This window comes from Natator depressus, chromosome 3 (genome assembly GCF_965152275.1).
Source record: "Natator depressus isolate rNatDep1 chromosome 3, rNatDep2.hap1, whole genome shotgun sequence".
NCBI classification, from domain to species: Eukaryota; Metazoa; Chordata; order Testudines; family Cheloniidae; genus Natator; species Natator depressus.
This window is the reverse complement of record NC_134236.1, coordinates 112147271-112169215: the sequence shown is the minus strand read 5'-3', so window position 1 is coordinate 112169215 and position 21945 is coordinate 112147271. Positions and strand designations below refer to the sequence as shown.

The 21945-nt window shown below is 40.7% G+C and overlaps 1 protein-coding gene across 3 annotated transcripts in view; it reads right to left on the bottom strand.

Moving 5' to 3' along the window:
* The window catches only part of SASH1 (SAM and SH3 domain containing 1), an 835969-nt gene extending 819850 nt beyond the window's left edge, over window positions 1-16119 (bottom strand). Inside the window, exons 1-2 of one of the 3 annotated variants that reach the window (XM_074948573.1) lie at window positions 15356-16119; window positions 14519-15263 (exon numbers count right to left, since the gene is read on the bottom strand). In XM_074948573.1, the coding sequence (XP_074804674.1) occupies window positions 14519-15007 (489 nt within the window). In that variant the 5' untranslated portion in view covers window positions 15008-15263; window positions 15356-16119. Of the gene's footprint in view, window positions 1-14518 lie in introns of all 3 variants that reach the window. The other 2 variants (XM_074948572.1, XM_074948576.1) reach the window with 2 other exon arrangements.
* Between the last annotated feature and the right edge of the window lie 5826 nt (window positions 16120-21945).

The following is a 21945-nucleotide window of genomic DNA, read 5'->3' as shown; positions in this document are numbered from 1 at the left end:
TCTCTCTCTCTCAGTTAGCAATAGGCACACTACAACCCTCAAGCCCTCTGAGACAATCCCTGGAGTGTCCAGCCCCTGTTCCACTGAGCACCTGCGATATTCACAAATTCACTGCTTCCAAAGAAACAGTACACCCATCTTACTAAATCCACCTCAGATCACTGCTCTGCTTCAGACACAGCACTCAGATATGTATGTAATGAAATCAAATAGTTATTTATTTAACAAAGCATAAAGATTCAAATAGCAGCAAGTAGAAGTATTGGAAACAAATGGTTACATATGAAATAAAATCATAACACATTCTAAAGCCTAAACTTAATTAACAAGATATTCATATCTTGTAGAGTAATGCTCACAAAAAATCCTTGCATTGGTTTACAGACGGGTTGTCTGTCTCATGAAAGGAGGATCACAGCCATGTGGTCTGCTTGCTCCCTAGGTGAATGGTATTGTGTGTTTCTTTCCCTCCCCCCAGGTAAAATACTCCCATCCTTTGTCTTTATTCATAAACAGGACATCCCCTGTTGTTCATTTCATCTTTTAGATTTCCTTTCTTGTAGATTTGAACCATCTTTTCTTCTGCCTATGGCTCAGTATGCAAAAAGGCACACAGCATGAGGCAGTCAATACACAAACGGCTAGACAGGAAGATAGGTGTCTGCGACCTCCTCCTGAAAGGAACATTTCCAAGGTTTGTCACCTCCAGGTGACCTGCCTTAATTTCAAGGCCTTAAGAACATAAATTTTAGACTAGATACATAACACTCTAAAATATTATCCATGGATGCATTTTGCAATTATGATGACGACCAGTGGGCTACTGGCTCTCGGTAGAAGAGACCTTACATGACACCATTCAATTATATGACATGCATATCTCCCACCAGAGGATCCCAGGAAAACCCTATACATTCTGCCAGCTGGCGGAAGGGGGTGCCTGGGTCACAAACAGTATATGACTGCTGTAGCAAGCAATGCTAATTTAAAAGATTTGGTTGTTTCAATTCGACGTTGTGACATTTTAGAAATCTTATGGCATGTATCACATTAGTGAGAAAAATTCTTCCATGATCAAATTATAACTTGGTGGGAAAAGGTTCTTGAAATTCCTTCACTACATTTGTCTTGTATTTCAATACTATATTAAACTTAAGACTCCATTAATACACAGCCATTATGTATTAAAAGACAGATTTTTTTTCTTATCCAGGCAGTAAGAAGGGTCATAGCACTATATTCTTTTCATTGTTTTCCAAACACTAGTCAATACTATTGACAACTGCATCATCTGTAGTCACTTTAAAGTTCTATAAAGCCAGTTCTATCAAATGAATTTGTTCTCTAGTGAAGGTCTGTTGCTTCTTCTATAAGCCAACATAACAGCCCCCTCAACCGCCACCCCTCACACACAGGGAAAGAATACTGTGGTGGCCTATTACCTGTTACATAGGATCAAGAATTAAAGGAACATACTGTATGAATAACCTTGTAATGTAAATTCTCTTTTATACATACTTCTGACACTTTGCATAGTTCAGACACTATAGTTACTTAGGGCTAAATTCTGGTCCCTGAAAAATTCCCATGGAGATACACAAGCTAAACTAAATGACACAAAGAATCTGATTTTATTACAAGTTACACCAGAGTAATACACCTGCTATAATATACTATTTGAGTACTTCTAGCAATGTTAAGGGCCAAACTTTCAGTGAGGGAGCTGGACAATCCATAATTATGATAATCTTTTTTCCACTCAACCCAGCATGAGCTTTTCCAAAGGCAATAAGACAGCATATTATCATGCTATCACAAATTAAATAAATTCAAATGGAAAACCTTCCAAACCCAACATGATTTATTGAGTGCCCCTGACACATTAGAGAGAGAGATAAATCATTGGACCCCAATTCATCACAGGTATAAATGGGTGAAATTCCACTGATTTCTTCCAAGTTGCAACCTTTCGTGCCAGCAGTGAATTTAGTCCATTTCCTTTAACTGTGCAGCAAATTAAGTTACAAGTTGTTGGTTGTTGTTTTGTTTTGGGGGGGGAGGGGAAGCAGGAGGGATTAGCTTTTTTAGGAGGGGTGGGAAGAAGGGGTATTGAAAACTGTTCCCAGAGAGTGATCAGACTAGCACACAAGATATCTGTGAGAAGTTTAATTATGCTATGGAATGCTGCTTCAATTCTCTGGTTTTTTTGTTTGTTTTTTAATCACAAAGGGGGGGAAATAATCCTTTTAAGGATTTCTCCATACCTTTCACTGGAAATGCTAGAGGCACTTCCATTTTAGAGAGAGGCTACATCTATCCTGTCCTTTTGGTCTATGTAGAGGCCCCTCCTTACTGGAAAGATCCCATTCGTTTTTTATAATTTCCTGTCACTGGCTGCATGAAGCAGGTTTATATGTTAGAACTGGATGGAAAATATTTAACTGTATCCTTTTCAACTTCTTCCTGTTCCACCTTAATCCCTGAGATATAAATCATTCTTTTTAACATTGTACAAAAAGAAATTAAAAATCCTCCATTTCAAAACAGCCTCTTTCCCCTCCCCCCTGCCCCGCACCTGATCCTCCTAGGGAGAGTCTGACAATTTCCATTGAACAGGACAAACAATGGAAAGAATTGTCTCATTTTCTTGATTCTTCAATATAAATTGTTTCAGCCATATTTCCTAAGCTTTTTTAATGTTTTCCTTTTTTGAAATGTTAATACAAAAATATAACAGGCTTTTCAGATCTTTCTTGACTAGTTTTTGAGGAACCATGGCCACTTCTGGGTTTTCTTTTTAATAAACCTATGGTTCCTCCAAGAGGAAGAGTTTTAAAATGAGTTGCTTGTGAAGTCTGCCTGAGGCAAGAGATGGAATTTGAGCCATGAAGCCTGGGATTAGAGAGCAACCATTGCATTACATTAAGGGCACTGACTCTCCTAATCCTCTCAAATTTATTTTAGAACAGTTACTAGAACAGATACATGGACCCCTTTAATAGATATTTCCAAGGACAAGTATTGCCTGTCCTATGACACTTTGTTGTGACATTTTCTAGTCAGTATGGAAGAAACTTTGCTGGACTAACCATGGGATCTGCTGGTGGAACTGTTAACTTTTCAGGTTTCAGAGTAGCAGCCGTGTTAATCTGTATTCACAAAAAGAAAAGGAGTACTTGTGGCACCTTAGAGACTAACAAATTTATTTGAGCATAAGATTTCGTGAGTTACACCTCACTTCATCGGATGCATGCAGTGGAAAATACAGTAGGGAGATTTTATATACACAGAGAACATGAAACAATGGGTGTTACCATACACACTGTAACGAGAGTGATCAGGTAAGGTGAGCTATTACCAGCAGGAGAGAAAAAAAAAACTTTGTAATAGCTCACCTTACCTGATCACTCTCGTTACAGTGTGTATGGTAACACCCATTGTTTCATGTTCTCTGTGTATATAAAATCTCCCTACTGTATTTTCCACTGCATGCATCCGATGAAGTGAGGTGTAACTCACGAAAGCTTATGCTCAAATAACTTTACAGGGAGACTTAACCATGCCCTGCAGCATCTCCACAGAGTCAGGAGGGAGATACATTGCTACTAGATTTCTTGGTACAAAGCAAGCATTTTTTACTGGAGATGGTTGAAAAATTCCTAACTTTTGCAACTCTGCAACTTCTGTGAAATTTCTTTGAATTCTAATTCAAAAAACTAAGAAATTTCATGAAAATTTGTTTTCAAATCTTGACTTATACTTGTAGCTGTTATCTGAACATTTTTTCCAACTTAACAACATCCTTTTAAAAACACTGTCACCAGAAGAGGACACTGTATTCCAGTAATGATCTCCCTAATGCTACATACGGCGGTAATCAGACATCCCTACTTCAGCCTGTGACTCAACAATGAATAAAACAAAAACAATCCTTGTCAGTAAAGGGAAGCATTTGGAGGACTGTGCAATTTAAACTGGCTCACAGGTCCCAGATTCTATCAGATGTCTCACTGCTTCTGGATTTTCAGACAGCATTAGCACACTTCCACTGTCAACTGCTAGTTAGGAGACTGCAATCATAACTCTCTAATGCAAACTTTGCAGAAACTTATTCATGTGTTTATTAAAGTGTGAACCAGGGTGGATAAAAAAAATTCAGATTTATTTCAATCGTTTTTTTATTTAAACTAAATGCACGATTAAAAAAAAATCTATTTAAAGTAAAATTTGAAGTTGACAACATATCCTAAGGCCTAAACTTGTTATAAACTATTAAAATAAAATTAATTAATTACAAAAAAAAAATTGAGTAATATACGTTTGCTGCCAAGTTTTAAAGAAAGTCAAACCACTCAACTGGGTCGGGGGAAGTCACCTATAAGCACCTGAGACCAGAGTTTGTCCAGTGGCTAAATCAACTTTTGGCAGCAGTGGCCTCTTCTGCAGGTGCAGACAATATTTTCTTTATTTCAGTTTATTTAACCAGTTTCACTTCAGTGACAGTTTGCTCAAAGTTAAGAAGCCAAGTGAGAGCTGAAAAAGCAAGAAAGCTTGTTTTTTTCTCTTCCAATCAAAGAATAAAGAACTAGATGTGAGATGAAGAAATCTACTAGTTCTAAATCTTGAAGTACATTGTGACCAGAAATAATCAGTTCAGTTCACTAACTACAGATAACATGTCCTTTGTTTAGTAAATTATTTTGTTTTCAATGCAAAACATGGTTTGATAAACTTTTCTTATGTATCCAGTACATCTAAAGTAGTTTTATTTAATTAAAAAAATCCTACTTATGTGCATTTTAATTGAATTTGAATTTCTACCCAATAAGTGCTTGATACAGATCACAAGTAAATAATTAATCTAGCAAAAATTTAAGCTATACAATAGTTTAAATAAATGTGTATCGAACAGGAGGATGCACAAGGGACAGCAAGCAAGGGCATGCCCCCTCACCCAATAATTGGCAGAAGCACAGAACTCCTCCTGACAGCTCCTTGGGCCCCAAGGCCACATTGGGGAAAGCATGCTCCTCAGGCTCCGGGGCTATGGTGGGAGCTGACAGCTCCTCCAGCCTGGGGCCATGGCAGGAGCACAGAACATGCTCATCCAGAAGCAGTGAAATTTAAATTCCTGTACATGCCCCTGGTATAGATAAAGTGCATCTTTCTGGCTAGCAAAAAGAAGTTTAGTATAAAGGCTATATTCACTTGCAAATCAAAAAGTTTCATGGTTCTCAACCAATGAAAATCAACTTTTCTTTAAGAAAATAACTAAAAGGTAAAAATGCAAAACAATTAAAATCAATTATTTAAATTGCTTTGATTTAAATAAATCCACCCTGGTGTGAACATATGAAATATGGTGAAGACTCTACATTGCTATTGTCTTTTCTTCTTGGTTCAACTAGAAGTGTTGTTGTTTATGGGTTTCAGACCTTTCAGAGTTGGTTGGCAGTGTTTTTTTGTTGCTGCGGTTATCATTATCATCTCACTTCTCTCCCTGTGCCCCACTGCAGCAGCAACAGTTGGTTGGAATGTGCTTGTTATTAGATCTGAGTTCGAACGCTCCAGACCAAACCTTGGTTCCCACTGAAATCACTGGAAAAACTCCCATGGCCTTCTGGTCTCAAACCCTTTGAATTTGGCCCTCCAAATCTGGCAGCAGGACTCAGTTGAGAAGCCCCCATTCTTGGAACACTGATAGCCTGTCAGAGCCAGAGTCTAGTGTCCAACAGGTTAAGGAAGAAAACACTTACATTGGTTTGCATTTGATTGACTGATGTTTGTTGTGTGTTTTAATCATCCGTAATTTTGACTATTTTCAGAATGAGCAACAGAGGAACAATCCTAACTACTAAGCACCCAAATGACTGACAGTTTCTACTGCCCCCAATTCCCATGGAAACCGTCAACAGTGGAAGATTCGCAGACAAGATACCAGAGAGAAATCTGCAATTTATGTGACTAATAATACAAAACCTTTTAGTGTCTGCAGGTAACATGTTAATATACTGTATTAAAAACCTTCACCATCAACATTATTTCAGGTTAGTTCAGCTTGCACACCAGCAGAGTGGCAGTGTTGGGAGATGGCTCGCCCATGCACCACTTCCCATTGCAGAGCAGTTTTTAAAATAACATAGCAATGCTAAACATCATACTGCCACACTATTTTAATAAATGGAGATCCCTGCAGAGTATATAGTACACCACATTTGTCAAGATAAGTGTATCAGTGTAAAATGTCATATTATCCTAGACAAAGAAATTGACCCAGATAGCAATGTTAAAAACAGAGTAAAGGGTCTAATTTAAACTGACAACACAAGAAATTTCAAAAGTTAAAGCTACCAATCTATTCTTAGCTCACTCCATTCTCCCTAGGTATAGCAGGGCTCTCAAAACAGAAAGTAAATCTTATGTAAGGGATATTACGTATCATTTCTGAAGTGTGGTAAATGATATTCCTGTCTACTGAACAATCTCCCACTGCACGTTTCAAGTAGTGCAATGATGCTTGTGGATATGCCTCAGATTAGAACTGAGCCTGTAATTTCCTTCAGTTCCTACATAAGTAGGCTTGGCAGAACTAAATTTTTTTTATAGTTTTGATGGTTTATTTTTAAGCATTTTTTCTTTTTTATCAATTTAAATGGTCACAGTTGCATGAAATTATAGAGGGGGTGTCAGACAATGGGGGGCATGGGCAATTATTTAATGACAGTATAAGTTGAGATTCTAAAAGTTAAAGCTTTATAATTGTAAATCACAAATTGTTTAATAGAAGCTTTCCTCTTTATTTTTTTCAGTCTATGGTATATGATAGTAATAATAATAATGACCTAAATTCTCCTATATGTAGGAGAAAAAAAACTCACAGGGAAGAGAAATAGGAAAATTTATCTGTGCCTATCCAAAAATTTCCCTTCTTCAAGTAATAAGATTCACAGATCCATTATAATGGGTACTTACCAGTTTGCAGCTTGGAGGCAGGACCAGAACTGTCAGTCACTGGCAGCAGGGAAATTCCTTGCCTCTCGAAGTTCCCTCTAAATGAGATAACTTGTACTGCCAAAATAATTCAGATCTACTCTTCTAAATAACATTGTGTGTTAAATATACTTTGAGAAAAAAGCACAACAATGTTTTAGTAAATTCCAGCTACCAACAACAAACCCAAACCCTTGAATAGCAATTTCCATATCTACTCTGGATGATCCATTTTTCTCCACAATGGGCTGGATCTGTGGACCTTATTACTCAAAAAAAGGAAATTTTCAGGGAAGTACAGATATTTTTTCCTATTCTTTTGTACTAAGCTCCTCAGATCCATTACAATAGGATTTTCATAGCAGTGTGGCTCCAGGGTGGGAAACGGGTTCATCCTTTAAATGGGGAAATCCAAAATGAGGTAAATTTTATATAAATAGCTTCTCTATCTTCCCCGGGCACTAAGATCTGGAGATACTTCTGCCAAAAGAAAGGAAATGGCATTCGCTAAGACTGGATGACCAGTATGCAAAATTTGGTGAACTTATGTATTGATGGAGATGGGGCTGTGTAACAGTTCTCAATAAAGGAGACATGATTACTATGCCCTGAGACTGTCAGTGCTCCTAAGGACTCGACGTTGATGGATACCCAAAGGATGAATTTTTGTTGAATTCATTAGGGCTTGAATACTATGATAGTTGTGAGGACTACTCCTCTGAATTATTTTATCAGATACAGAGATTTGCACCATACCTCCTCTCACAGAACAGGCAGGAGATATGTATTCCCTAAATATGTACATGTCCTGGGATTCGCACAGATCTCTGAACACATATGGAGTCTGAGGGTAAATTCCTGGCTCCACTGAAATCAATGGCAAAACTCCCACTGACTTCAGTAGAGCCAGAATTTCACCTTCAGTGCCTCCACACTACTTCCATGCCCTCCATTCTTTCCCAGTGATAGGACTAGTATTTTTTAAAAAAAACTTGGTAAACCCCTGGGACACAGGGAAGTGGGGATGATGCCATATAGTACAGAACTACCCATATGTCTTCTCTCTTCCTCTTCTGCTTCATAGAACCCACCATGAATGTTCTACAGGGACTGGAACTACCACAGGATTGAAGTAAAGGAGGCAGCATGTTGCAGAATTATTACTTTCACTCTTTTATGCCCCACCCAACCCTGATGTACCCTATCCAGGTCCCCTCCCCTGAAGCAGAATAATCAGAGCCATTAAGATTCACGATATGTTAAACATTTTCAAAGGGTGCTAAAGGCCTCACTATTCTAATCAGTACTGAGAAACAGGCTAAATTCAAGTACAGCACAGTACTACATACTTATTTACTGTAACTTGTTACCTTTATGCTTTAGTCGGGTGGGGAAGTCAACATTTTTCCAGTATGTTTGCTGTAATTTTATGAATTATGGTTCTGAACCTAATACCATATATGTGAGGTGATATATTTGACCCACGCACACACACATATATACTTGGAGTGAACAAGAAGTCAAAGGGAAGTTCAGAGGTTTCTTTTCATTTCATAAACATTGCCTACAGCTTTGTTAAGTAGTAACAATGTTTTCATGGCAATAAATTAATGCACTACTACATTTGTCAATGGGCAGCTTTCCCTAAGGTATATTTCAAAACATTCCACTACTCATAGTTGATACAGCTATTCCAAAGCAACCAGATCTTTAGAGAAAGATTCATGTTTAAGTCTAGCATGGGTGAATGTTCCCACTTCTGCCAAGCACAATATTGCATTTCCTTCTTTATAAAGCATTGACCAAATTTTCCATTTCTGAACCTAGTACAGGTGTTTAATTTAAAGGTGTATAGTTAGTAACCTTACCTCTTAGATATTATCTATCTAAACATATTCTATAATACCAAGGACTTAAACATATTGAAACTAATATCACAGTGGCTAGCTCACAATCCTAACTACAGGATAGTATAACTGAAGAGTTGAGTCCTATTAGCATAGATCTTAAAATTCTGAGGGAAATGTGGGTAGATGTCTGCATAGATGCTCATTTGAATCTAGTTGATTGATTTTGAACATTTACATGCACTCCCAATGTTATGACCTCAAATGTTATGTTATTTTTAGTATACACTTTCCAAGCATGCTGATAATCAGCATTCAGGAATAATATTGTGAATGAAGATGAGGTCACATAGGCCTATGTCACAGTACATGGTTTTATGAGAACTCTTTCTAATAAATATTGAAATCTACATCAGTACAAGTTTATTGCTGCTAAGCAAATCATCTTAATTGCTTGGGATATTTTTTAATTATGTATGTATGTTTTAACGAATTTATTTTTTATGTACTTGCAATTCTCGATGGAACAAAAATTGAATAAAGTTCCTCAAGAACAGGTCAGGTCATTCATTTCAATTAGAAGCAGTAATGAAATTTCACTATACTATTAGATGTCACTTAGACTATATAAAAGATAAATAGGCTACTTAATTGCTCTTGACATGTTCCACAGTTATATGTCCCCACTTGTCTTTATATTTGTCTATATACAAAAGTGGTGACTACCTTGTCCCATACCAAAGTAACATTTTAGTAGCCATTAAGCAGAATTGTTCACAAACTTTAGGAGATTAGATATAGACTAACAAATCTGCTCTAGCACTACTCCTCAAACACAGTGTTGAAATAGTCTGCTTTGCACTGACATCACCAAAAGAGTTTAATGAAGCAAATGTCCTATCTTCTTTATTTAATCTGATTTGGTTGTTGCTAGCACTCTTCCCCCTCCCCAGAGAAGATATTCATCTCCCCTTCATCTCACTTGTTCCTGAGAAAATTACTTTGTACTTTTCCTTCCATCTTTCATAAGGCACATTCCTTTCAGAGTCTGCTTCTCGTTCTTTGAGCCCTGTAAGGTAGGCAAGTCAAGTCAGTAACAAGCTTCATTTCATGAATCTGTAATGGATTCCAGGTCTTTAATTCATTGTGGCTCCTTTTCACTATTAGACCTATCTCCCAATAGTTGCTTTGTATCACCTGTAATTCCCTCACCAATCAGAAAAAAATAATTAAAAACTGCACATGTGAATCCTGTGAAGAGAAAGATTTCTCAGATTTTTTTTTTTTTTAAACCAGTGACATGTTTTCACACAAATCAACTGCCCTACTCGGCAGCTACTCCATACATGAAGCTCCCATTGATCTCAGTGAGGCATGTATAAAGCAGCTGCAGGATTGGGCCCCAAATGTCAGCTAGGAATCCACCACCTCTTTAAGAATCTCACTGATACTTGTGACTTCGGAATGTGATCGGTCAGATACAGGGGACTTGAAAATAAAATAGGTGGCCTTCAAAATTCAAGAGCATTATTGGCGAGAGCCAAAATTTTACTTCTGTGAAGTTTTCCTCCGTTACTTTATCTCTGAAAATAAAGAATTAATTAGAAAAAGTGCTTCCTTGCTCTAACTCCCATGTAAATCCACAATATGGTTAGTGATAGTCCCGCATGTCTGAAATCACCCTAGGCAGATGGCTTGAATTCAAAATTAATTCTTCTTAAAGCAAGTCATATTAAATTATGTCAAGTAGTCATAGTCAAGTACTTTTAATTTGGGGATAATTTTGTTTGTTCAGATTCAAAAGAAATACTATCCAGATTCTTTATGTCTACTGATGTGCAGATACATACTTCACCTTGAAACACAAAAACAAAAATATTGCAAGTGATGGCTCTACAATCCCTCATCCCTACATTGCCATATAAGATATATATTCAGTTTGTGTCTTCCAATCCAGAGTTCACTAAAAAAGCTAAAGGACACAAACTAGAGGTGGTGGTAGTATTTCCAGTTCCCAGAGACATTTAAAAATAAAATTCTATAAGACAGCCTGCATAAAGTTTGTTGTTTGAGGTCCTCCTAAAACATTTTTAATGGAAGCAGTAGGCATTATCAGGAAACAAATAGAAATCCAAAAATAAATATATTCTTATATAGCATTTTTCATCCACAGATGAAAAAACACTTAGGAAAGGTACGTATATTTTATCCTCCATTTACAATTGGGTAAACCAAGAGGAAGTGACTCACACAATGTCACGTAGCAGAGCTGTGAACAGACCTCAAATTGCTTGATGGTCAGTGCCCTACCCACCAGGTCATATTTACTCTCAGATCGGCACACCTTTTGTTGAATATATGCAATAAATAAGCAGTAAACCTTGAAAAGTTGTGTTTTATTACTTAGAAGATGATACTTGCAATTTCTTCTGAAACGCAGACTGTATATATCATCTACAAAAAATATAGCACAATTTTGCTAAAGGCACATCAGGTTTTCTTCTTCTAAAGTAATAAACTTCCAAAAAAAATTACTGCTGTCATAATAAGTCCATTTTCCAAACTAGGTATGATGCAGCATGTTATTTTCTGATATTCAATGGATGTTGTTCAGAATAATCACCACAACGTGATTTTTTTAAAATGGCTCAAAGGGAATAGTGAAGACTGACTGTAGTAATGGGTGACACTCAGAACAACATGTTGAATAACATACACTTAAATCATGCCAACTCTGTACTTTCTTTTAACATTATATGATGTGAACTGGTTCATGAAGAGGATTTATAAAGCCAAGAGGTTTTTCTATTCTAAAAATATCATCCAAGAATAAATAAGTTGGTGAGACAAGCTGACATAAAGCTAGGAAATTTAAACTTAAGGCTGTCACTCTGTTCATCACCCACCCCTTTATACTTCAGTGTGTTGCATTTGAGGCTAAAACCCTACCAACTTAATTATACAAGTACTCCCATTAAAGTCAATGCTATTACTTGCACAAGATGAGCAGGGTTTGGTCCCAAGTCGTTAACCTGCACCCCATCACACATAAATAAGGAGAATGAAAGAAGAATCAGCAGCCATAGATTTGAACTTCCTTGATGCTGTGTGTTTGTATCTTAGTATTTTAATGTTCCAACAACACAGATATAGTAGAAGATCTATTTGATAAGAAATGGGCCACATGAATAGGAAAATCGAACATTAGGAAAAAGTTGTCTGCTTGTAAAAAACAAATCCAATATAATCGCAGAAATGGACAGCATGCAGCTCCAGTGACACTTTCTGTGACTACTATTTAAAAGTTCTAGATTCAAGTGAAGGATTAAGAAAGAGAGAGAGAGACCTTTGATGACAGTTTAGAAAACAAGAAAAAAGTCAGGCAAATCATAATTTATGAGAGCAATATCACTCATCCCAAATCACAGTTAATAAGTTTTCAGAAGGTGATGTATTTACACACGATACAAGAATTCATATAGGCTTTGCCATGTTATATCATACCACTGGTCCATCAAATTTGGTATGCTGTCTCAAGGAGCTGCCAATACCTGATGTTTCAGAAGAAGGTGAAAAAAAATAAACCACCACCACAATAGAGCCATCCACTTGTTCTGTACTATACATGGGAAAAACAAGGAGAGGCCTTCCTTCCAGACCCCAGCAAGTGATCAATTTAAGTCCTGAAGCTTAAGATCCTTTCAGTCCTAGCACCTCTGCAATTTAATGGTCATAAAGTCATCCTTTTACACTTCAGAATACCAAGTTTCCTGTCCAGTAACTCTTCTTTCCAGGCTAGTTTTAGGATTCTCCATTCATCTGTAAATTGTGACACATCTCTGATCCCCATGAAAACTGTGGCTATCACCTGCTCAAGTTCCTTGAAAAAAGTTAAAATATTAAAGCAAGGTGAGTTGGAGCCTTTCACTTTCAACTAAATTTTCATAAGGGGTGACCCAGTCTGGACACAGTTCTCCACATGAGGGTCTACACGGTTAGATATAGCATGACATTTTCTACTCCTTTTTAAATGCATCTAGACATCCTGTTTGCTTTTTAACTGCTTCTGCTGCATCCTTGCCAAACATCTTCATTGAGCTTTCTTTGACATCTGTGAGGTCTTTTCCCCCCACAGGATACCACAAGCTCAGAGTCCATCAATGTATATGAGAAGTTTAGATTATTTTTAATCCTGTGCATTAGTTTACACTTACCATAGTTGAGTTTCATTTAGCATCCTCATGTCCAATGCCCCAGTGGCAGTTACATTGATAGGGAGCTTCTTCACAATCCTTAATAGCTTTCGCTAACGAAACCGATTTAGCCTCTTCAGCAAGCTTCAACAACTAGCTGCCAGTTTTTTCCAGTAAAGGCTTTTCAGAGGCACTGAGCACCCACAACTCTAACAGAAGTAAACGTGAATTGCAAGTGCTCAGTATTTCTGAAAAATCAGAACCCAAATCATTAAATAAGATATTTACTAGCACTGGTCCCAATACACTCCCTGAGGCACTCACCACTGACCTTTCTCTTAACTGTGAAGTAAACATACACTACAACACTTAGATTAAAAAACTGGTTCAGTGAAAAAAAACAATGGAATGACCTTTTCACTTAACTACATGAGTATTTATTTTTCTTATCATATTTTCAGTATAGACTATCAAAGGCTTTATGCAATCCAAGTAATTTATATCTGCCAACTCACCTTCCTTTAATATTTTAACTTTTTCAAGGAACTTGAGTGGGTTACAGCCACAGTTTTCACAGAATGCGATTTCACCAAATTGGAATGGATTTTTCCAAGAACTGTACTTTTCTGTTCTTTCATATAGAGTTAGTCCCCCGTGCACAGACTAAATTACACCTGGAATGGTTGATGAATAATCATACCACTCTCTAGTTAGCAAGAAAGTTAACAGAAGGAATTATTCTCTTGCATCCTTACACGGCGTTTCATAAAATATTAACCAACAGAAATGGACACCAAAAAGTTACCCTCACCAATATGGATGATCCCTATAATTCCCATATTAATGAAAAAAATAGAGGATAAAACTGGATTATGCCTATTTTTGAACTCAAGACCCAAACTTTACTAGAGAACTAATCTAGCCACTTCTACCACAGAGAATAAAAAAAAAACCAAAACAAGATCTCGACACATCCCACCACAACAGCAACATAAACTAAACATTTGGATCATAAAATATCATGGTTGGAAGGGATCTCAGAAGGTCATCTAGTCCAACCCCCTGCTCAAAGCAGGACCAATCCCCAATTTTTGCCCCAGATCCCTAAATGGTCCCCTCAAGGACTTAACTCACAACCCAGGGTTTAGCAGGCCAACACTCAAACCACTGAGCTATCCCTCCCCCAGAACCAACCAATTTTTGGCCACACTCCTTTCAGTTGCTGTATATAGGCAGTGAATAGGTTTATCCATTCCTATTGTACCCAGAAATCCCAACCACAAACAAAGGTAACTCAAGCAGATTTGGTACCTGGATCCAAACACAGTCAACCAATATTTGCACCTAACTCTCCAATTCCACTCCTAAATACGGGGGATACGTTTAGCTCCTACAACAGTTTAAGACTCCTGACCCCGATGCACCCAAGCTCAGATGAATTATTGATGCAAGGGGCAGGGAAAAGGGAAAGATACAGGACCTGCTTACCTTGTTGGAGTAAGGGGGCTTGCTCAGGTTGATCCCATCCCGGATGAGTTTATCCCTAATCATGATTTTCAGTTTCAGTTTTGGGTAAATCACCAGCTCCTTGCTGCGGGGCCCAAGTTTCTGGCTCCTGAGGGTCCCCTGATTCCCCTGACGATGGCGAGAGCTAGGCTCCCTCCAAGCCTTAGCCTCATACTGCTCCACCAGGTGGCTAGTGTAGATCTCTGGGGAAGGGGAGGGCGAGCCCTGCTGCTGCTGAGGCTCCAAGGTGAAATAGAGACCAGCAGCAGTCTCGTCCTCCTCTTTCAACCTCACCACTGCTTCAAGGATTCGGCGCCTGTGGTGGGGCACCGACACCCCAATGGCATCCAGGTCCGGATCCCCTATTTGCTTGCAAACCTCCAGGTCATCATAGCCATTATCTACGAAGGACTCCGCGTACTGGGAAAGCTGCAGGGTCTTCAGCCACTCATAGACTATGTTGGTGCACATGTTAGCTGCAAAATAGTAATTGCAACTTTTAACACCGAAGCCAGGCTCCCCTTTCTTTCGCTTGCAAAACAAGCAACCAGCAGAGCAAAATCTGCGATCAAATTAAAAGAGCAACATGCACAAGTCAAGGTCTGGAAACCAGCATCCCCCAGGAACAAAACAAATCTCCAAAGAAGCAGCAGCCGCAGATCGCAGGCGCTGCTGAACGAATCCTCTTGCTTTTTCCTTCTTCTCTCCTACAACCAAGCAGAGGAGCCTGTGTCAGTGGAGAAGAGAGACTTGGGTTAGAAAAAGGGGTGATACTTAAAGGCGCACCCCTTAAAATCCCGGGTCACGGCAGATACCCACTCTCTTTTGGAAGTAATTTGTTGTCGCTGTGTTTTCTCCGCCTCCTCCTGATTTTAGTTTCTTTTTTCCTTCATTCCCATCTTCCTTTTTTTCTGTTGCATGACGCGTCTCTGTTTACTATGTGCTGCTTTTTTGTAACGTTAGTACCCTGTTGAGCTGAGGAAGAGTACGAGCCTGCACGCTCGCCCAGCAGCATGTGTCTGTGCAAGGCTTCCTGCTAGCTCGCTCTGCAGGGCGTGCAAACCGTTGCTTTTCTTTTTCCTTTTTAAAAGACTCCTCTCGGATTGAAAAATAATCCCGGTCACTTCCCCCGAGTTACTTTCCCTGCTTCTCCTTCACCTCTGCGGGGATGGCCAAGACGAGTCGCCAGAGCAAGCCCAGAAATTCAAGTTTTCCACCCTCCCTCTCCTCCTTTTCCGCCTTTAATCCCACCTTCCCCGCGCAGTCCTGGGGAGGGGGGCGTCTCTTCTTCAGCCACCAGCCCTCACTCTCACTCCGCTCCCAACTTTCTCGTGCCTGGGATGGCCCTGTAGCGCCGGCTGGCCCGGGGAGCCGCTCTTGGCCGGGGAGGGGCGGAGGAGGCGAGGCTGCCGGGAGCCAGAGGCAGGAGTCCGGGGGGGAGCCGCACGCGGTGCTGCTGAGGGCTTGTTTGGGTGGCGAAGGCGCCCCGCCCGCCCTGTGCATTCACGAGCGGCGGCCGCTACAATTTGTCTTCTCGGCGGATGAGCTGAGCTGCGGCAGGTTACTCGCCTGACCCCGCTGTCTTCTTGTTTCTAACAGGTTTTGTTTTCCCTGTGTGTGTGTGACACTCGCTGTGCTTTCGGGCTCGTCTCCCTCCCCAGCCCGGAGCTCTCTGAAGCAAGGGGAGCAGATTTCCTCTCTCCCCCGGGCACGCAGAGGGGTTTTCTCCCCCTCCTACCACTGGCTGTTCCCGTCCCTCTCTTCTCCCCCCTCCCCGTCCGCCTGTGCCCCCTGCCCACACCTGCCCCCCTCGCTCCAAGCCATCCCCAACTTCCACGCCCTGCTGGAGCAAACCCGCCTGAGGTAAGTGACCCCGTCAGCCGCCCCGCCGGGCTCCTCCAGCGACAGGAGCCAAGGGCCCGGGACTGCCGGGACAGAGGCGGGACAGCGGGGTAGGTCATCCATACGTTTGCATGGTAGCAGCAACCGCCCCAGCTGGAAACACGGCAGCGCCCTGCGTGGGCTTTGAGTGCTGCTGCGGGCGGGGAAGGGAGCAGAGCGCTACGGGGTTAGCGGGCTGCGGGCAGCTGGGGAAATGTCTCCCCTGCTCTGTCTCTCTGGCCCGCAGGAGTCTGGGCGTCTGCTGTAGCCCCCGGGGCTCCCAAACTTGATCCCAGGTTTGGAAGAAGAAACACGTGGAGATCTGTGCGAGATAGAGGAAGCAGCAGCGCTAGGGGCCCCAGCTGGTCTTGCTGCTGCTCCCCTCCCAACTCTTCGCTGTTCCCGCCCCCCTTCTCTCCCACGGCCCTTCTTCCGAGAGCAGCGGCTACCGGCAGGAATTAGAAGCCGCCGTGAAGCCGTGACACTATCATTGTCTGCTAGTGGGTTTGGTCCTCTTTGCAGCCGGGAACGGAAGCAGCTGCAGGGGGATGCTCGCGGGTGGGTGGGGAGTTTTCGGAGGAGTCTCTAAACTTTCCTCTAGGAATTTGGGGGTGGGGAGAAGAAAGTCCCCAGGCTTTAGCCTCCTCTCGCGCTCTCCGCCGCCAGCAAGTGACTCTGTGTCAGTGACTATGGGTGCTGGGAAGCCGGTCTGCTGCTTCAGTCTGTTTCTCTCAGGGTCTTCCCCAGCGCTTCTCCAGCTCTCTCCAACTCTGGACCGGCAGCGCCCTCTCAAGCCCTCTGGTGTAAATGCAGCCCAGAGCTGTCCCCAAACAACTCTAGCTACCTCCCTTCCCCCACTGCACACGCCGTGCTGAGCCCTCCAGCCAGTCACTCTCTCAGCCCAGTGCTGGGGCTTTCAGCGAGTCTCCCCGGCCTAGGGCTGGATTCGGCCCTTAGAAAGTCCAAGCCAGCAGTGCGTTTAAGGGCTCTAGCGGTTTAGAACTGGAAGGACACGCACATAGCGGTTTCTAGAAGACTGTCTAGGGCGCAGCCAGGCACCGGGTATTAAGCACGATGTGCTGAATCTAGTTTGCACTTGGCTACCCTTGCAGCGAAAGGACGTGCAGGTGCGGATCGGCAGTGCAAAAATTTACTTTTTGAGTCCTGTGAAAGTCTTCTGAACTTGAAGGGCTCAGGTGGAACTCTCAAGTGGGAGGACCCCAGTATGAATAAAGCAATAGATTATTTCTATTAGGTGTCCAGTAGTAACTCTGAATGGTGTCCGAATAGTTCTGTTTTTGTTGAGCTTTTGCGAACAGCCGTTTGGTTATGTAAGCATATAAATGGAAGCAGTCCCTTTAACAATGGGCCAGGGCCCTCTGTCACACTGAGCCTTGTTTAAAAGGGGTGGAGAGGGGTGGGGTGTAGCCTGGAGCTCAGAACACAGAAGACAAAACCAAACAGGTTGAGTTTTGTTTTTTAATTAAAGTCACAACCCAGTTTAATGAAGCTTGCTCTTCAAAAGAGTGATGTTTCATTCTGGAAAGTGTAACACAAATTTTCTGCAATGCCTTTATTCCAAGGCGTGTGAGCTGATGGCAGCAAACAACGTTTCCAGTGCAAGGTAATTCTAGGTAGCCCAGTTTTTATGAGAGGTATTACATGTCAGAAAACTTTACAGAGCTACATTGTACAAACAATTACAAACCTACCAAGGTGCAGATAGCACAAAGCAGCAGATCGCAAGTTTACTTATAGCAAAAGATGACTGGAGAGAGGCCAGCATTCATCCCCTCCCACAGCATTTCTGATTTCCCTCCCTATCCATTCTCCCAGCATGTTAGGTTTCCCTTACCTTTCAGAAGCCGGGGAAAGGGAAGCACACAGAAGATTTTAAACCTCCTGCCCAGGGCTGGGAAAGGGGTTACAGCAGTAGCATGATCTTCTCTCCTCAGACAAGGAGGGTGGGTTGGACTGGGAAGAGCCAGAGCAGTTGCAAAACCAGCAGGGGCATGCTGCTTCTCAGCCAGCTGTAGCACGCCAGCCCTGGAGCAGGAAGGAGGAGAACACCAGCTCTTTCAGGTGCAAAGAGACCAGGCTGTCCAATGGTACGTTCAGCAGTTCTGTTTGTCTGTCCTTCCTCAAGAGTCTTGTTTTGTTTTTATTATATGACAAGAGTGTAGGGAGTAGCCAGAATGAAAAAGTCACAAGCTGTTCAATTTTCCACTCCCAGCAGGTATGCTCATGCCACATGAGGGAAGAAAGATCTCCCTTACTTCCCCCTGCCCACCATTCCCCTAGAAAGAGAGAATGAAGTAGTTATCCCATAGGCTTGTGCTGTCCCCATTCTCTGAGAAGACAAATAACCACTGAAGATTCTAGAGTGCAAGGGAGGAAGGAAAAGAAAACAGGTCTGTTAGCTTCCTTCGAACAAAGACCACTACAGGTAGTAGGAATCTTTTGAGGGAGTGGGCAATAAATGCAGGGGACCAGGGAAGACAGGCCCAGAGGCTTCCATAGGTTTAAAATTCTGCCTGCTTATCTGAATCTCCAACCTTCGGAAGCCATAATAGTTAAGATAGTCACATTAACAATCCATATTCATTAGGGTTCTCATAAAAAAAAAATCTGTTTCAAAGGGCCCTAGAAGCCTTCAGACAACAGCATTTTGGAGAACTGTCTGTGGAGAAAAAGATGGTAAATGTTTCCACCTGTGCAATGCAGTACATGCTATACAGATGGGATTTTCAAACGCACTCAGCTTGACTTAATGGTTCCCATTGAAGTCAATTATAAAATTCTCACCAATGTTACTGGGAGCAGAGCTAGGTTAATGCTAAGCACATCTGAAAATCCTACCCCATAATTGCTTTTGCCAATTTAAGTCCAAACCTTAAATTTACTTTGAGCCATTTGATGCTATGTGGATGTTTAGCACATATGATAGAAACGGCACTTGTATGGCCCTGCTGTTGTGTGCTACATAACCTCGCATCCCAAAGACATCTCACTTCATGAAACTCAGTAGATTCTGATGTACCCTGAGGTCTTGATACTGCAAACACTTGAGCACATGCTTAACTTCACTACTTTCAGTGATTTCAATGGGACTAAGCATAGTAGTAAAATAAAGCAAATGTATAAGTGTTTTCAGGATCAAGGCCTTAGTGTAGGACTCAAAGGATTAGCAATTTTTAGGAATTAAATACAAAATTTTCACATTAATTTCAATATATATAGATAGATATATGCTATGCACTATGGGTCAAATTTTACTTTTAAGCATTTTCATCTGTATAATATATATTACTTCATCTCTGCATATATCACAAGGGCAGAATTTGGCCTCACATCTAGGGCCTTTCTGCATAACAAATTAGAAATGAGTTGAAAATTAAGAGCAGGCACATCTGCATGTTTTATACAATTCCCAGGATGCACTACAGAAAGAGGGCACAATGAGTCAAAAGGCTGATAGATTCGAGCTCTTTTCATCCTGACTCCCTCAACCCAATTTAAAAACTACACGTAGCATGTAAAAAGAAAAGGAGTACTTGTGGCACCTTAGAGACTAACCAATTTATTTGAGCATGAGCTTTCGTGAGCTACAGCTCACTTCATCGGATGCATCATGTAGATAACTTAGTCCAGTACAAGGGAGGATTATGCCAGTGCACAACATGTGGAACGGTTGGCTTTGTCTCTGACATTGCCAATGGAGACAGGAACCAGAAGCTGAACATCTATGAGCGTGCTAGAGATAGAAAAAAAATAATAATAATACCTAGTTCTTATAAATAAATGAGGAAAAAAAGGGCCTCTCCCCTTACGGTGCTCAACAGGAATTTCAGAAAGGGAATTGAGACCATTTCTCTCTGAGGGTGACTGAAGCTGCAATTTGATATGGACCTCACCAGAACCAGGTCGACAGGAAAATTGCATATTTGGAGTCTTGTAGTGGGTCCTTCATGTGTGCAGATTGTGGGAACAAACTTTCACTCCTATATTACAGACAAGTTTTCTGCCCTCTTCATGTTTGAGGAGTCTTCATGTTTGAGGGCAGAAAACTAGAATCAAACCCAAAGACAGAGAGTTCACAATCCAGAATTGTGTACATACTTTAATACTTACATAGGAACTGATCCTGCAAACATTAATACATACTGTATGTTTAACTTTGTATCGTGAATAGCCTAAAATCAATAGAGCTACGCACAGTACTTAAGTATGTGTGTAAGTGCACTATCAGGACCATAAAGCTTACATATTTTATCTATAATTGAATAAAAATAGAGATTATTCTACTTAATGTTTGTAGGTTGGTTGATAGCTTACTACATTTATTTTTTAAGTTTGTAGGCAAAATTTCAACTTTATTCTCCAAATCTTTATCAGGTGATGAAGGTGGGAAAATTAACTGGAATTTGTGCTGGAAATTCTAGTAATCTTTTAGGTGATTTTCAAGTTGCAGTGGGGGAGGTTTAGGTTGGATATTAAGGAAAAACTTTCTCACTAGGAGGGTGGTGAAACACTGGAATGTGTTACCTAGGGAGGTGGTGGAATCTCCTTCCTTAGATATTTTTAAGATCAGGCTTGACAAAACCCTGGCTGGGATGATTTAGTTGGGGATTAGTCCTGCTTTGAGCAGGGGGTTGGACTAGATGACCTCCTGAGGTCCCTTCCAACCCTGATATTCTATGATTCTATGTTCCAAAACCTGCACATGTCTGTTTAGGCCTGTTGTAGATAGCAAGTACTTAATATTCACTGTTAAAGCAATAACTGAGTTTTTAACCTATAAACAAGTTGGTACCAAACAGTAGGGTCCAGATTACTGCAAGATGTGTGTAGCATAGAAGAGTCAATGGAACTTATTAATATCCTGTGCCAGAAAAATCAGGCCCCAAAATTAGGAGTGGAAGGAAAAGAAAATGCAACTCCTTAAATTATTTTCTTACTATATTTTTCTGTAAGCTGTGCTTTTTTGAAAACTGCCAGAGTGGAGGCAATTCTTGGCCGGTCTCACCATGTCAGGCTATATTACTGATATAATGCAATATACTATGATTGATGTTGTCAGAAAGGATGTTTCAAAGCAATGACAGGTTGGCTCAGAAAATGTAAAGGATGTAAAGCATTTATATATATATATATATATATACTTTAAACAGAAGTTCACTGTCTCAGTGTACCAATAAGTGGCCAAGGGTTCATCCTGGCTGGACCCTTGGGGAAATTTTCAAACAGCATATCAGTCAATTTATTGCTGTTAAAGTACATTATTTCAGATTGTTTTATAAGAGAGAGAGTTTTATAAGGGGAGTTTGTTTATGGTGCTATTTGAGAGACATGACAACACATTTTTAAAGATATTTTTAATCTTAAGGATTTTTCTGTATTGTCACATATTTACCTCAATCTCTACATAATTTTATGTCTGCTGTTGCTCCTTATAAGAGTGCTAATACAATCCTTGAACTTCTGTTTCGGAATCCTAATGCTGTGAGAGAAGCATGTAATATCTGTTG